This window comes from Bufo gargarizans, chromosome 2 (genome assembly GCF_014858855.1).
Source record: "Bufo gargarizans isolate SCDJY-AF-19 chromosome 2, ASM1485885v1, whole genome shotgun sequence".
NCBI classification, from domain to species: domain Eukaryota; kingdom Metazoa; phylum Chordata; class Amphibia; order Anura; family Bufonidae; genus Bufo; species Bufo gargarizans.
In genome coordinates this window covers 190,865,696-190,880,856 of record NC_058081.1, presented here as the reverse complement: position 1 = coordinate 190,880,856, position 15,161 = coordinate 190,865,696, and the positions used below count along the sequence as shown (strand labels likewise).

Below are 15,161 nucleotides of genomic sequence, written 5' to 3'. Positions count from 1 at the left end.
TGCAAAACTAAAACTCCCAGCATGCCCTAGTAGCTGTAGGATGTCCAGGCATACTGGGAGTTGTAGTTTTGGAACAGCTGGAGGGCCGCAGGTTGAGCATCCCTGTTGCAGACAGTCTGGGCATGCTAGGAGTTGTAGTTTTGCAACAGCTGGAGAGCTGCAGGTTGGCCATCCCTGCACTATATTGTTACATCCCAGTGCACTAGGCATCATACTCCATTGGCTTCTGCACGTATTAACTTCTCTCATTCACTGAGCTACACTGTCCAGCTGCCTGTACATTGTGTTTTCAGTGCTCACGTGCATTACTTAATAAGTTTGCTAATTTATATTAAAATTACCTAAATGGCCATAAGCGGTTATGTGACCCATAGAACTATGACCGAGTTGTACCTTTCAGGTTCCCTCCCTCTGGTGGTGCTCCTACGCCAGTGATGGCTAACCTTGGCACTCCAGCTGTGGTAAAACTACAACTCCCAAGATGCCCCCCTTGCTTGGCTGCTCTCAGAACTCTATAGAAATAAATGGAGGATGCTGTAGTTTCACCACAGCTGGAGTGCCAAGGTTAGCCATCATTGTCCTACGCTGACCCTTATAGTGGGCTGGATTTCTCCCCATCATACCTGCCGTTCCCAGGATTATATTGCGGCATTTCTGGTTCGCTGAAAGGGACGGGCAGAGGCACAGCAAAACTCCAGAGGAAGTACTTTGTGTGTTGGAGCATGCAGTGCCTGGCGGCATCGGTGATGCGCTAAAGGCACAGACTTCCGAACCCCAGGGGGAGGAGGAGCTTCCGGCAAGAAGTTAGGCCGGGGAGAGCGGCATGTGTCACGTGACCAGCGGACAGCGTAGAACGTGACGTCATCACAGAAGCGCCTATGAGAAGGGTGCATTGTGGATGTTAAGTCGGCGTCCTAGCAGCGCTCTGGTGCAGTAGCAGAAGCAGCATGGAGGAGGAAAAGCATGTGGAAGAGTCTGCAGTCCCTCTAGCCTTGGTACCTCTAAAGGGGTGAGTGTTCTGGGCATAACGTTGTACTTCTCTCTGATTATGTACTTATACTAATGTATTACAGACAAAACCTAGGAAGGTGGTGACAAAATGGAAGAATAAAGGAACGTGTTCTTTGTAAAACTGGGTTGTCATCTGAATGGGGGAAGAGGATTTGTCAGCCATGTTTTGATAAAACAGTGGCTGAAGAATAGTCATCTTTTTACAAATGTCTTCAGGCACTAGTCAAATTGGAAGTAAATTTTCTACCCTATCATCTAAAAAAAAAAAAAAAAAAAAAAAAAAGCCTAAAATTAGATGACATAATACTATACAAGAACATAATTTGTCTGTTTCTGATGAAGACGACATATATTCCTCATTATATGGGCAGTGTGATGATTCATCCCTATCGTCTTCTGAAGAAGGTGAAATAAGTGGTAGACCATGTTTCCCTATAGAAGACACAGAGAAACTCCTAAAAGCAGTACGTTCAACTAAGGGCATTGAAGAGGTAAAGGAACCCAGGTCCATCCAGGATATTATGTTGGGGGAGGGGGGGGGGTGGAATCTAGACACCATAGCACCTTACCGGTTCATAAAAATGTTTCAGCTTTAGGCCGAATGCACACGGTCGTGAGCGGTCCATGAAACCACAGGCTGGATTCCTGCTGAGAGCAGGAAGCGCACAGCGTCATAGCAACCAATAACGCCGTGCGCTCCTGCTCTCAGCAGGAATCCAGCCCGTGGTTCCACGGACCGCTCACGGCTGTGTGCATTTGGCCTTAATCAAAGGAGAATGGAAAAAAAAAAACTAACAGAAAAGTCTACATGTCTAAAAATCTTAAAAGTAAATATCCCTTCGAAAAAGAAGATTGTGCCACATGGGCTAAAGCACCAAGAATAGACGTTCTAGTACTAGATAAAGCCGCCGACAACAAGAAAAAATTCCCGGGGTTTCAGAGTTCTTTCCCCCCAAAAAATAGGTTCAACCGCCCTTTTCGTCCCTTTAGAAGTAATCAAGGAGACAAAATCCAGGGAGGACAGATTTCGGAATCAAAGGAGAGGTAGAAATTACTTTTTCAACCAATCCCTTGGAGGTGAAAAGAAACAAGACCAGCAATAACGCCAGATGTCAGGTAGGGGGAAGATTAAAAAAAAAAATGTCTTCCCTGCCTGGTCCCACATTTCTTCAATTTCATGAATACTAGACACCATTCACAACAGATTAAAACTAGAATTTCGTCTGGCCCCACCAGCAAGATTCTTAATTACAAAAGATCAGGCCTCGGCTCTAGGAAATTCGGCCATGGAAAACGAGGTGCAAAAATTAGTAGAAAAATCCGTTTTAGTGCCAGTAACAAAAGCAGAAGAAGGGGTTTTACTCTCCCCTGTTTTTAGTGAAAAAAATAGACGGGTCCTTCAGGACAATAATAAACCTAAAAGAATTGAACTGGTTTTTACAGATAAAGTTCAAAATGGAAACTATAAAAATCAGCCATAAACCTTCTTCCTACTGTTTTATGGCAGTACTCGATCTCAAAAGATGCATATCATCATGTCCCAATCTTTCTAGAGCATCAAAAATTCCTAAGAGTTGCAGTGAGAATAGAGGGTCACCTTCAACATTTTCAGTTCCAGGCTCTCCCGTTTGGCCTGTCCATGGCTCCAAGAGTATTTACGAAAATAATTGCAGAAATGGCAGCTCACATAAAAGGGAAAAAAATATTCTCTCTTCATACCATATCTGGATGATTTTCGAATAGTAGGGGGAACAGAAGAAGCTTGTAGAACAGCAGTATTGATAGTATCAGAAATTCTGAACAAGTTTGGCTGGGGTTTGAATCTGGAAAAGTCAAGAACAGATCCCACCAGAAGACAGTCTTTTCTGGGACTGATAATAGATTCCTCATGCCAGAAATGTTTTTTTTTTACCACAGGAAAAAGTAATCCTTGTCCAGGGAAAAAAAATGTAATAAAAATATCAGAGATATTAGTGGAATCTGATTCAGGGAGTTCCATGGAAGCTGAAAGACCTCGTGTGTCTAACTACAGACGCAAGCCCCTAGGGGTGGGGTGCTCACATCCAAGAGATCTCCCTTCAGGGTCGTTGGAGGGATATCCAGGAAAGAGGATCCTCCAACCTAAAAGAACTAACTGCGGTACGCCTTGCAATGACCCCTGTCCTCCCAAGAATAAGAGGAAAAGATCTTAGGGTCATGACAGACAACAAGACCGTAGTCTCGTATCTGAACAAACAGGGGGCACAATGGGCAAAACTGATGCAGGAAGCCCAGAAAATCCTATTAGCAGAAAAGGAGTGTGCCTCGATCTCAGCAGTACATACCAGAGGTGTGGAAAATGGACAGGCAGACTTTCTGAGTCGCCATTTTTTCTCTAAGGGCAAATGGACTTTAGACCAATCTATTTTCAAGAACATAACAGCCCTCTGGGGACAACCAGACATCGACCTCTTTGCTACTTCCTAGAACAGAAAGGTCAAGAGATTAGAGATTCTTCTCCCAAAATCCAGCAGGAGCCCCTAGTTGGATAGATGCTTTCTTTCAGAAATGGAATTTTCCTCTAGCTTACACCTTTCCCCCCCCTCTTCCCTTGATTCCTTGTGTTTTACGGAAAATCAGGGAAGATGGGGCAAGGGTTATTATGCAAGGGTTTGGCAAAAATTCCTAGACTTTACTGAGATCCAGTTTAATGACATCCCCTCTTCTGCTCCCATTCATCTAATTTTAGAGTTCCTTCAGAAGGTACTGGATTTAGGCCTAGCAAGTAGTACTTTGAAGGTACATATTTCGGCTCAGTCAGCTTTGTTTGATCAGGACAGCAGGGATCCCATGGGTGTCCAGGTTCTTTACAGCAGTAGCCAGATCCACCCTAACAACTTCCATTAGACCTCCTCCCTGGGATTTAAACCTAGTGTTAAAGGCTTTAACTCAACCTCCATTTGAGCCTTTAGAGACCATCTTTATTAAATGTCTCACCTTGAAGTTGCGCCTTCTAGTAGCCTTAACATCTGCTCGCAGGATTAATGAGATTCAGGCCATCTCCATTAATCCTCAATATACCACTATTTTAGAGGATAAAGTTATCTCGCACTAAAGACTAGCGCAGATCATCTTCACTCTTTCAAGGAGTGAATAAGGGAAAGGCAGCCACAAAGAGTTCTATAGCTAGGTGGATTGTCTCTGCTATATCTTTTTCTTATCTTGCTTCCGGGTTGTCTCCTCCGGTGTGGCTTTAAAGGGATTCTGTCACTAAGTTTTGGGCTATAGAGCTGCGGACATGCACGGCTAGATCACCGCTAGCATGTGCGCAATATATCTGTCCTATAGGGCTATGTGGTTTTAATTTCTTTAAAAAAAGGATTTTATAGATATGTAAATTAGTCTTGTATGTGTCCAAGGAGCTGTACTAACCTTCCTGGAGCCCAGCCGTGCCCAGCCACGCCCGCCTGTGAAGGAGCCCAGCACCGCCTATGTCCTCAGAATCTCCTCCTTTCATCAACTACAGATTGCCGTAATATCGCGATGCGCGAGCTCGCGCATGCGCAGTTCTTTCCCTGAGGCTGATGCCAGCACAGGGAAGGAACACTATACCGGCACTGCGCATGCGCGAGCTTGCGCATCGCGAGATTACGGCAATCTGTAGTTGATGAAAGGAGGAGATTCGGAGGACATAGGCGGTGCTGGGCTCCTTCACAGGCGGGCGTGGCTGGGCACGGCTGGGCTCCAGGAAGGTTAGTACAGCCCCTTGGACACATACAAGACTAATTTACATATCTATAAAATCCTTTTTTAAATAAATTAAAAAACCACACAGCCCTATAGGACAGATATATTGCGGACATGCTAGCGGCGATCTAGCCGTGCATGTCCGCAGCTCTATAGCCCAAAACTTTGTGACAGAATCCCTTTAAGACACATTCTGCCAGGGCAGTTGCTACTTCCTGGGTGGAAAGATCCTCGGTTTCCATAGAGGATATTTGCAGAGCGGCTACCTGGTCTTCTCCTTCAACCTTTTTCAAACACTATCGGCTTGATTTGAACTCCTCTCCTTCGGGGTCGTCCTTTGGGGAAAAGGTGCTTCTTTCTACTCTCCCACCCAGATTTTTCGTCTAGTAAATCTCTCGTGATGCCGTCATGGGCGAAGGGAAAAATGATGATTACTTACCGGTAATTTGATTTTCCAGAGCCCATGACAGCACCCTTATTTTCCCTCCCTATTGGGTTATCATGATTCTCTTATACTCACACGGGTGTTGCATAAAAAAAAAAAATAATTTTATCATCTAACACTATGTTGGCCGACTTAGGGTCCATTCACACGCCCGTTGTTTCCTTCCTGATCTGTTCCGTTTTTTGCGGAACAGATCTGGACCCATTCATTTTCAATGGGTCCTGAAAAAAATTGGACAGCACAATGTCTGATTTTTTTTCAGGACACATTGAAAATGAATGGGTCCAGATCTGTTCCGCAAAAAACGGAACAGATCAGGAAGGAAACAACGGACGTGTGAATAGACCCATAATCCGATGCATGGATATCAAACTGAATTGGGAGGAGAGTGTCTGCCCTTTTATTCTGCAGATTTCCTGTCTGTGGGGCGGATCCTCTCTCTCATGGGCTCTGGAAAATCAAATCACCAGTAAGTAATCGTCATTATCTTGCGCACACACTAGATGCATTCAGTTACCATAAGAAAAGGCATCAGAGTGGGTAAAAGGTGGTTAGAAGTCAAAAAGTTGTAAAGTATGCAAATGTTGCCCTAATATTTTTTCCCTAGTTATGAAGCAGATGTATCAAAATATAACAGTACTGGTGGCACAGATTGAAAATGTTACATGTAGATACGGTGAGGACCGATCCATAGCACTGCCACAAGAACTTCTCGTTTCCTATAAATATACAGCAGAAAACATTGTTAAAGTTTTTTTTTTAATGATGACACAACTGTCAATTGCAATTCTGCATTTATTTAGGAAATGGTTTGCACATATTCAAAGTCCAACTGCAAAAACAAATCTCCCTGAATTACAAAAGCCAACGAGACTGTACTATACCACAGTACCACTGCAAGGAAAGTGGTGCACGAGACCAGACATAAGGCAAATCATCCTGAGGGTAAGGTGCGGCAGAATCCAGTCCTGCTATGAAGAAAGAGCTCAGTGTTGTTTTCTTCTAAAGGAACAACCTGTGAACAGAAGAATGCTGTGTTACTTACAAGGAGCAGCAACGTCTTATGTTAGAAGGTGGTTTCTAGCCGAAACCACAAAACTAGTCATATAACAAACTGAAGAAGTACCTTTTTTTTCTAAGTGCTTTTGAAAAAAAGTCACCAAAATTGCTTTGTAACACATTGCTCACAACACATGGACTGACTGGGAACTTAGAGTGGCCCTGGAAAAAAATAGTAAAAATGGCCCCGTTTTGTAGTTGGGTCCTAATTGATGAAAGGCAGGGCCAGCAATAACATATTGTGGCACATTATACCGTCCCAACAGAGCCAAATACCACAGTCCATCACAAAAACTTTCTTTGGCCGGCTGCGAGGAGGGCTCAGGCGGCCGCCTGGGCATTGGCCCACCAGGGAACTTCTTTGTAAGGTCTATGGCCAATCTGCCCCTGCTCACACAGCCTCCCCATCCCCCCCACACACACATATCTTCTGCTCACAATTAACCTTCCATTGTTTACAATTGGAAATCTGCATTGTAGTTTATACAACCTAATGGGTGTCTAAACAACCCCTTCAAAGCTCAAGTAAGTTTCCACCACTCTGCAAAAGGCTCAACTCCCAGCAATAAAGAATAGAAGATTAGTTACCTGACAGAGCCGACTCTCTTGGCTGCAGTGGTGATGTCATGACAACACATTACCACTGCATCCAATCAGTGGCCAGCGATTGGCTGCAGCAGTCAAGTATTGTCGGCGACGTCACTGCTGCAGCCGGGAGAAGTGGCGAGGGATCTGTCAGGTATGTAATCTATTCTTTATCATAGGTCGATCTTCTGAGTCGTCTGCTTTCCTCTTTAACCAAGAGAATATATAAAAACCTATAAAACAAGCAGCGTATTAACCCATACATTACCTTCTGTGAGCCTGGCTTTTCCACCTGTGGGCTGACAAAGCACAGTAGAGCAGCCTACACACAGGACAACTGTTTGTGCATGGCTGAAAACCGTAGTGATCTTATAGCAGCCTAGAAAGAAAAGCAGAAATAAAGATTACACATAGGCCACACTGATAGAGCTGACCATAACGTGTACATCTACTACATTGCTACATACCGGACAGGTGACAAGTCAGGCTGACCCACCAGCAGGGTACTATTATATACATCACATACTATTCTACATTGTTAAAGGGGTTTTGCAGCCAGTACATACGGATGACCTATCCTCAGGATAGCTCATCAATATCGCATCAGTGGGAGTCCGATTCCCATCACACCTCTGCAGACTGTTTGAAGAGGTGGCAGCAGTCATACGAGCAGTGCCCATCATCTTGGCGGTGCAGTCTCATCACAAGTGCTCACCCCATTCAAGTCAATGGAACAAGCACACTTGTAACGACACTGCGCCGCCCAGACTTCAGAGAGCACGCACAGTGTAATCTTGAAGAAGAAGTAGCGCTCACACGAGTGCCGCCTCCTCTTCAAACAGCTGAACGGCGGAGGTGCCTACCCCGAGGATAGGTCATCAATACATACTGGCTGCAAAACCCCTAACGGCTAACTGGAAAAATGATACAGCTAAATTTATGAACGTCTTCGGTCTTAGCTATTTTTTTTATCATATTTTCAGTTAGCCATTAAAAAGGTATCCGCACCTCTCACTTTTTATTTTCTGCACTGGCCAACACATAGATCTTTACTTCTATAGAATACTTGGATCTTCATCTTCTACTTCCTCCTACATAAACACTCTTACAACGGACACGCCCTAAAATAAGAGTGGCGTCATAGGTAATCTTTTAACAAGGTGGCGCATTACAGTTTAACCATTTAGTGACCAGCCTGTTTAGTGACCAGCCATTTTGGTTTAGTTAACATTTTTGATAGCTTTATTTCATTTTTTTTTGGGTGGCTGAATAAGCAAAAACAGATTTTTGCATTTAGCGTTAGTATCATGGAGATACCAAATATGTGGAGGGGATTTTATTTTTGCTATTGTTTCCATTGAAAAGCTTTTTTCAATGGAATAAAGAAGTATTATTTTTTTATTTAAACTTTTTTTTTTAGCCACTTACTAGTCCTACAAGGAGACTTTAACAGGCGATCTTTTGATCGCTTCCATCATACACTGTACTGATAATGCAGTACAGTGTATTATACTGTCGGTGCTATACTGACGGACACACGCAGGCTGCACCAGGGAGGAGCAGCCCGATAGGCATACCCTGTAGGCAGGGCTGGAGCCTTCATTAGGTCCCAGGCTGCCATGCGAAGACAACTGGAAATCTCATTCACAGGGTGCTGATGGAAGACAGAGGGACAGCTCTCCTTCTAAACCACTTAGATGCTGCATCTAAGTGGTTAAAAGGACCGGATCAGAGTCCCTGCACAGGATTAGACTAGGCTGCTGTAAAAAGGCAGGGGCCTAGCCTAAGGACCCTTAGTGATTGCTGTAAAAAAGATGAATTGGCTGTTACTAAGGGGTTAAAGACAAACTGTTATTATTTAGGGGTTTCCCATCCAAGGTTCCTGGAGCCAGATCCCAGAACTCAGCCAGAGCTAAACCATGAACATATCTGATCCAAATGATATCACTGGACAAGAAACGTAGAATGCTTCACCTACACCAAACCTCTTTGCTGGGGAATGCCTAATGCCATTCGTGCCACAGTCAAAAGGTTTAGCACAGTGGCTGATGCTGGATGATAAATCTGGCACACCTCTAGACTGTCTGGTCCACCTTTATACCACCTATTTTGTGCTAAAATTTTGCCGCAAAATTGGTCACCTTAAGCCATACCCCTTTGGTAGACAAAGGCACAGTGGATTATTTGTTTTTGGCTTATTTTTTTCATAAATATGTCTAAAGTAAGATGCCTAAAATTTGACGCATATTATGCGACATTTGTAAATGTGGGTCACTGTACTTATATGCGAAGTGAAAAATAAATGCATCAGTCAGTTCTTACCTGGACATTTCACATCCATGAAGTAGGAATTTGGGCTCTGGACCAACCTCTTCTTCTTATGCCTAGTCCTCTCCTCGTCAGCGGAGGGATGCAGCAAGTCTTTAGCCAACTGAAAAAAAAATTAAAATTCACATTTCACTGTTCAGTTTCATTTCTAGGAAAATGAGAAAGTATCTTAGATACAGGATGTAATGTTCAGGACATGTGGAGAAAGCGGAGAACATCAGCTCCGCATGAGCAGTCTTACCATGCTGTCTGCTAGAACACAAGGATGGGTGCCCGTTATACCACTCACTGTCTGGGTTATACTGCAAATACATCCAACTGTCCACAGACTAAATAGTGTGCAGACATGTACAGACATGTACTCGGCGCGGTAAGCACCGCCAGGTCTGACGGCGTTAACTAGAACAATTAACCTTTGGCTGCTCTCCAGCGATAGCTGCGGTGTGAACACATAGGTTTTACGTCTACATCAGACTTTGACTTTGACAGATTTTCATAGCTGGTTTTGTAACAGGCATGAGCGCTTAGGCAGTGTCCCACATTTAACATATACACATGATGTTAGACAGGTGCCAAACATATCCGTTAAATCCTTTTTCGCCTGACTCTTCAGCATGAGAAAAAACAAAAACAAACAAACAAAAAAAAAAACAGCATTTTAGACACCAGACTTAATAAAGCTGTGCACTGGCAATGGATCCGCCACATTTATGTTTAGACGCCGGCCTCTACTTAACGTCGGCGGATCCACCTCCACACCTAAATGTAAGATTGCGATAGCTTCCTTGCTGTCTTAGGCTACATGCACACGACCATATGTGTTTTGCGGTCCGCAACTTGCGGATCCGCAAAAAAGATGGCATCCGTATGCCATCAGTTTTATTTTGCGGATCCATTGTAACAATGTCTAAAATGTACATTTTTTTGTGGGGGTACGGAATGGACATACTGATGCGGACAGCACACGGTGTGCTGTCCGCATTTTTTGCGGCCCCATTGAAATGAATGGGTCCACACCCTATCTGGAAAAAAAAAAAAAACGGAACGGAAACAAACAACAGTCGTGTGCATGAGGCCTTACATTTAGACCATTTTTTACGCCTAAAACAGGCCCATTCACACCCACTTTCTCAGACATGGCATGAGCGGTGAAAGTCGCAGATGAAATTAGGCGCATTTCTGCCGCATATTGTAGAGCAAAGGTCCTTTGTGCCGCAATCTGAGCCAGAAATACGGCTAATTTAAGTGTATTTCTGTTTAATAAATGAGTGTATTAGGCCAGATCTCTACCAGGTCCTAATATAGTCAATGGGCTGCGGCGGGAATAGGCAGTATCCGTCTACGCCAGATACAAGGAACTCCGGCAGGCTTTCCTTTACCAGGATAGCCTGCTGGAGGATTATAACGCTTGTGTGAAACTAGCCTAATGGAAGTAAAAACAGCCTGGCACTATGGAAGTGCATGTTGATTTCTGGGATTATTTAGAGGCACCAATAAAAATGCTAGACCTACATTGTAAGGCTACATGCACACGACCATATGTGTTTTGCAGTCCGCTGGCTCCCCCCTGAAAACTGATGTTGTGGAAGATTAGGATCAGGCATATTACATTCAGCTGCCCAATCCTTTTGTTAGTAGGGAGATAAGCTGCTGCCAGAGGAGTCTGCTTTGTCCCTTCTTCCCATTCACTGCACATGCATATGCGGCTGAGCATGTATATGTATAGGAGGATGGGGAGAAACATATAAGGCTACTTTCATATCTGCGTTTTCGATTCCGCTATTGAGATCCATCATAGGATCTCAATAGCGATAGAAAACGCTTCAGTTTTGTCCCAATTCATTGTCAATGGGGACTGAACTGAACGAAACGTGGTACACCAAAATGCATTCCGTTCCGTTTGGTTGCGTCCTCAACGCAGACAGAAAAACGCTGCAAGCGGCGTCTTTCTGTCCGCTATGTGATGCGGAGCAAGACGGATCCGTCCTGGCACACAATGTAAGTCAATGGGGACGGATCCGTTTTCTCCGACAATAGAAAATGGATCCATCCTCCATTGACTTTCATTGGTGTTGAAGACGGATCCGTCATGGCTATAGAAGACATAATACATCCGGATCCGTTCACGACGGATGCATGCGGTTGTATTATTGTAACGGGAGCGTTTTTGCAGATCCATGACTGATCCGCAAAAAACACTAATGTGAAAGTAGCCTATTGCGCACGGCCATTATAATGGACTCTTTCGGTGCAGTTTTTCAATCACACATTAGATGGTACTACACACTAATTTCTTCTCCACATACTGTAGATTTATTTCTCATAGTACACGTGATGAAAAATGCTAGAAAAAATTAAATAATAAGTCATACAACAGGATTGGTCACCAGTATCTGAACATCCGGGACCCCCGCCGATCAGCTGTTTGAGAAGGCAATGGCGCTCCTGTGAGCGGCCTTCTCTCAGCTTTTCCTAGGCCACGTGATGTCACGCTCATTGGTCACGTGGCCTAGGAGCAGCTCAGCCCCATAGAAGTGAATGGGGCTGAGATGCAATACCAAGCACAGCCGCTATACAATGTTGGCTTTTGGGCCCAGCGTGACGGCATTTATGAAACTGCGCAGTTTGTTAACTGTTCGGATGCTGCTGTGGTGAATGTGTATGGTGAGTGGACAAACCGTACCATTGTGAATAAGAGACGTGCCACTGATGTGAGACATGAATGTTGATTAGAAAGGTGCGCATGGGCAGACAGTCACAGTGGAGCAGCTCACCACCAGATGTGCGTCTAAGGCTAGGCCACAAGGCGACATGTGATGCGCGACTTCTTGATACATTTTTGTGTTGACAGTTGGGGACCTGGTGTCACAATGCAAAGGATTTTTTGCAATTGTCACATCACAGTTGCAGCATGTCACATTGCAACACCATCTACTATCATTACAAGACATGTCTCATGACTTTTCAGAGACAAAAAGTCGTTTGAAACGTGTAGTCGTACAGTAAAACGGTTCAGTGATGGGGCTCTGAAGCAGAAGGAAGGTCACTGCACCTCTGCTAACAAAACTGCATCTGCAGAAAAGACTTCAGCTCTCGCAGAAGTACCGGAATTGGACCTCCGCTGATTGCCAAGGATTGTCTTCTCTGAGGAGTCTCATTTTCTGCTTTATTTAAAAGATGGATATTGGCGTGTCAGGAGAGGAACATCGGAGAACAACCACCCTGCAACCATTGCTGGAAGAACACAAGCTGGTGGTGGCAGCGTTATTGTCTGGGGAATGTTTTTGGGGCATTCCCTGGTCCCACTCATCCATGTGGAAGCCCGATTTGGGTATGAATCCATCCTTGTAGATCACATACACCCATTCATGCGGATTGTCTTCCCTGGGGCGGATGGGATCTTCCAGCAAGACAATGTGACATGTCACACCACTAGAAATCTCTGACATTGGATGGAAGAGTACGACCAAGACTTCCAGGTACTACCCTGGCCTATTAGGTCATCCGATGGAACCCAAATGAGCATCTGTGGGACCACCTTGATCGACTTGACAGTGTATAAAATCACATCTACAGTGCACGTGTTCAGCTACAGCAGAAAGGACACGTCCCTGAGCTGACAGCCTGGATTCAATCTAACAGAACATTTGCAGCAATGAATGGGGATATCTCTGGATCCATGTGGGGTACCGAGATGGTTCTAGCTTTGTTAGGGCCCATGTACACGAACGTGTGCCGGCTGGGCCCGTAATATATGGACACCAGCAGTTTGTGCACAGCATCATGCATGTGGAATGGGTCCGCAATCTGGAAGGTGCAGTGCGGAACTACTACATATTCTATTTTTTTACGGTGCAGACAGATCATGGACCCATTCAAGTTGAATGGGTATGCATCCATCTGCGGCAGCCACACAGATAGTGCCCGTGCATTGGAGACCGCAATCTGCGGTCCCCAATGCAAGGTACAGACAGCGCACATTCGTGAGCATGAGCTCTTAGATGAGATCCTTCCTTCTGTACTATACGATTTTCTTTTTTTTACATCAATCACGGATAACCCGTCTACACTGTGCCTGCAATGTACTCTAGAAATGCAATATATTCTACTGTAGTGCGGTATATGTCACTCGTGCCGTGGCCACGTCACCGATGAAGCCAGTCACATGTGCCCAGTAAACGCTGCGGGGGCTGGAACATGGAGACAGCAGAGCTGAGGGGAGCAGGCAAGTACGAATCCTGAGCTTAGTGGGGCAGTAAAATGTCATTATTAGGGTCCATTCACACATCCGTAACCGTTTTGCGGTCCGCACTATAATAGAAATGCCTTTTCAGACAAGAATAGGACATGTTCAATTTTTTTGCGGGGCCGCGGAACGGAAGTGCGGATGCGGACAGCACACTGTCTGCTGTCCGCATCTTTTGCAGCCCTATTGAAAATGAATGGGTCCGCACCCGTTCCGCAAAATTGCGGACATGAGAATGGACCCTTAGGGCTGTTTCACACGAGTGAGTCCATTGGAGAAATCACACTCTGTGTGAGTGTGATCCTCTGTTCTAGACTTGCAGGAGCGCACGGCATTATCATGATTTATAATGCTATGTGCCTCTGCTTCAGAGGGGCAAAGGTTTAAAAGTAATATCAGGAAGTATTACTTTACTGAGAGAGTAGTGGATGCATGGAATAGCCTTCCTGCAGAAGTGGTAGCTGCAAATACAGTGAAGGAGTCCAAGCATGCATGGGATAGGCATAAGGCCATCCTTCATATAAGATAGGGCCAGGGGCTATCCATAGTATTTAGTATATTGGGCAGACTAGATGGGCCAAATGGTTCTTATCTGCCGACACACTCTATGCTTGACAGCTACTCACTATGATCCTGTAATAGTAAGGTCATGCAGAGACACACAGCATTATAAGTCAGTATAATGCCCTGCGCGCCTGAAAGTCCAGAGCAGAGGGTCATGATCCCATGGAGCAAGATTCCAATGGACTCGCTCGTGTGAAACAGCCCTTACTGGAGATCTCCTTTAAGGGGGTGATCATTTACTAAGACCAGCTTATACACCGGCTGCAGGAGGATGCGGCTAATACATGACGAGGGTGTGCGTCACCATAAGTCAGGCGCGTCTATGGCAGTCCGTGCCCCGGCTAGGGTAGTTTTTGAACATTTATGCTGGTTTCCAGGCATAAATGTTAGTAAATTTGCCCCGACGACAACACGTCCCCTCCAACTGCCTAACACAGTGTAAAAATCAGCCCCATAACTAAATATTGTCAAAAATGGGACTTTTTAGGACTACATAAGTATTAAGCAAGTCCCTTAATAAATGACCCCCGATATGTTTTTATAGAGGCGCAGGGGTAACCCGTCCAGGACACCGCCACATTAGTCAGCCTGGTCCGGGACACGAGCTCCTCGGCGCCCGGTCATTACACTGCTTTATAGCCATGCCATCTTATATACCCACGACGCACTGAAAGGCCTGACCGTGCGGTAACGCGCGCCAGATGGCACATAACCGCGCCATGTGACCAGCCTTCCCCGGCAGCGCACACTACACAGCTCATGAGACGGCTCCTCACAGCAATGCAGGACGGGCAGTCCCTGTCACCAGCCCCCCAGCTGTCACTTACAGGCATGACTCCAACGTGTACATCAACAACACACTCCACGCAGCACGGCTTCCAGTTCCGGGCAAGGAGGCGGGCAGTGCCAGCAGGAGGCTATGTACTGAGCAGCTGGCGGCCATATTACTTACGGGCAACCACATATACTAACTGACTGCATGGCGGCCTGTCAGCAGCATGACTGCTCTTCACAGTGGGGGCTCATGTGCTGCAATTTTAGGGAGGATCCTGCACTCCATGACAGAATGCACAGATATATATATATAATTTTTTACAAGAGCGCAAAATGGCACAAAGTTGTGCATACCACTTTATGACTGGCCTAATTGGGTGTCAGTGTTGGGGCATAAGCCCAATCAGATTGGCGGTTTAGGGT

At 45.2% G+C, this 15,161-nt stretch overlaps 1 protein-coding gene across 2 annotated transcripts; it reads right to left on the bottom strand.

Moving 5' to 3' along the window:
* Nucleotides 1-5,959: 5,959 nt before the first annotated feature.
* RPS27L (ribosomal protein S27 like) lies at nucleotides 5,960-14,919 on the bottom strand. 2 transcript variants are annotated; one of them, XM_044283353.1, is made up of 4 exons: nucleotides 14,792-14,919; nucleotides 9,149-9,257; nucleotides 7,095-7,205; nucleotides 5,960-6,197 (listed from the first exon to the last, which is right to left on the bottom strand). In XM_044283353.1, exons 1-4 carry the CDS (start codon nucleotides 14,795-14,797, stop codon nucleotides 6,169-6,171), a joined length of 255 nt encoding a protein of 84 aa, XP_044139288.1. In that variant the 5' UTR covers nucleotides 14,798-14,919; the 3' UTR covers nucleotides 5,960-6,168. The 2 variants fall into 2 exon arrangements, with proteins under 2 accessions (XP_044139288.1, XP_044139287.1); XM_044283352.1 differs by lacking the exon at nucleotides 14,792-14,919 and adding an exon at nucleotides 9,396-9,545.
* Between the last annotated feature and the right edge of the window lie 242 nt (nucleotides 14,920-15,161).

What these genes read in the sequence shown, in the direction of transcription:
- RPS27L (XM_044283352.1), bottom strand. Translation starts at nt 9,512, where the DNA reads ATGTCTGTACATGTCTGCACACTATTTAGTCTGTGGACAGTTGGATGT. An exon ending in CATGGATGTGAAATGTCCAG is followed by an intron (nt 7,206 to 9,148) that starts GTAAGAACTGAC and finishes TTTTCTTTCTAG; the next exon opens with GCTGCTATAAGATCACTACG. An exon ending in AAAAGCCAGGCTCACAGAAG is followed by an intron (nt 6,198 to 7,094) that starts GTAATGTATGGG and finishes TTCTGTTCACAG; the next exon opens with GTTGTTCCTTTAGAAGAAAA.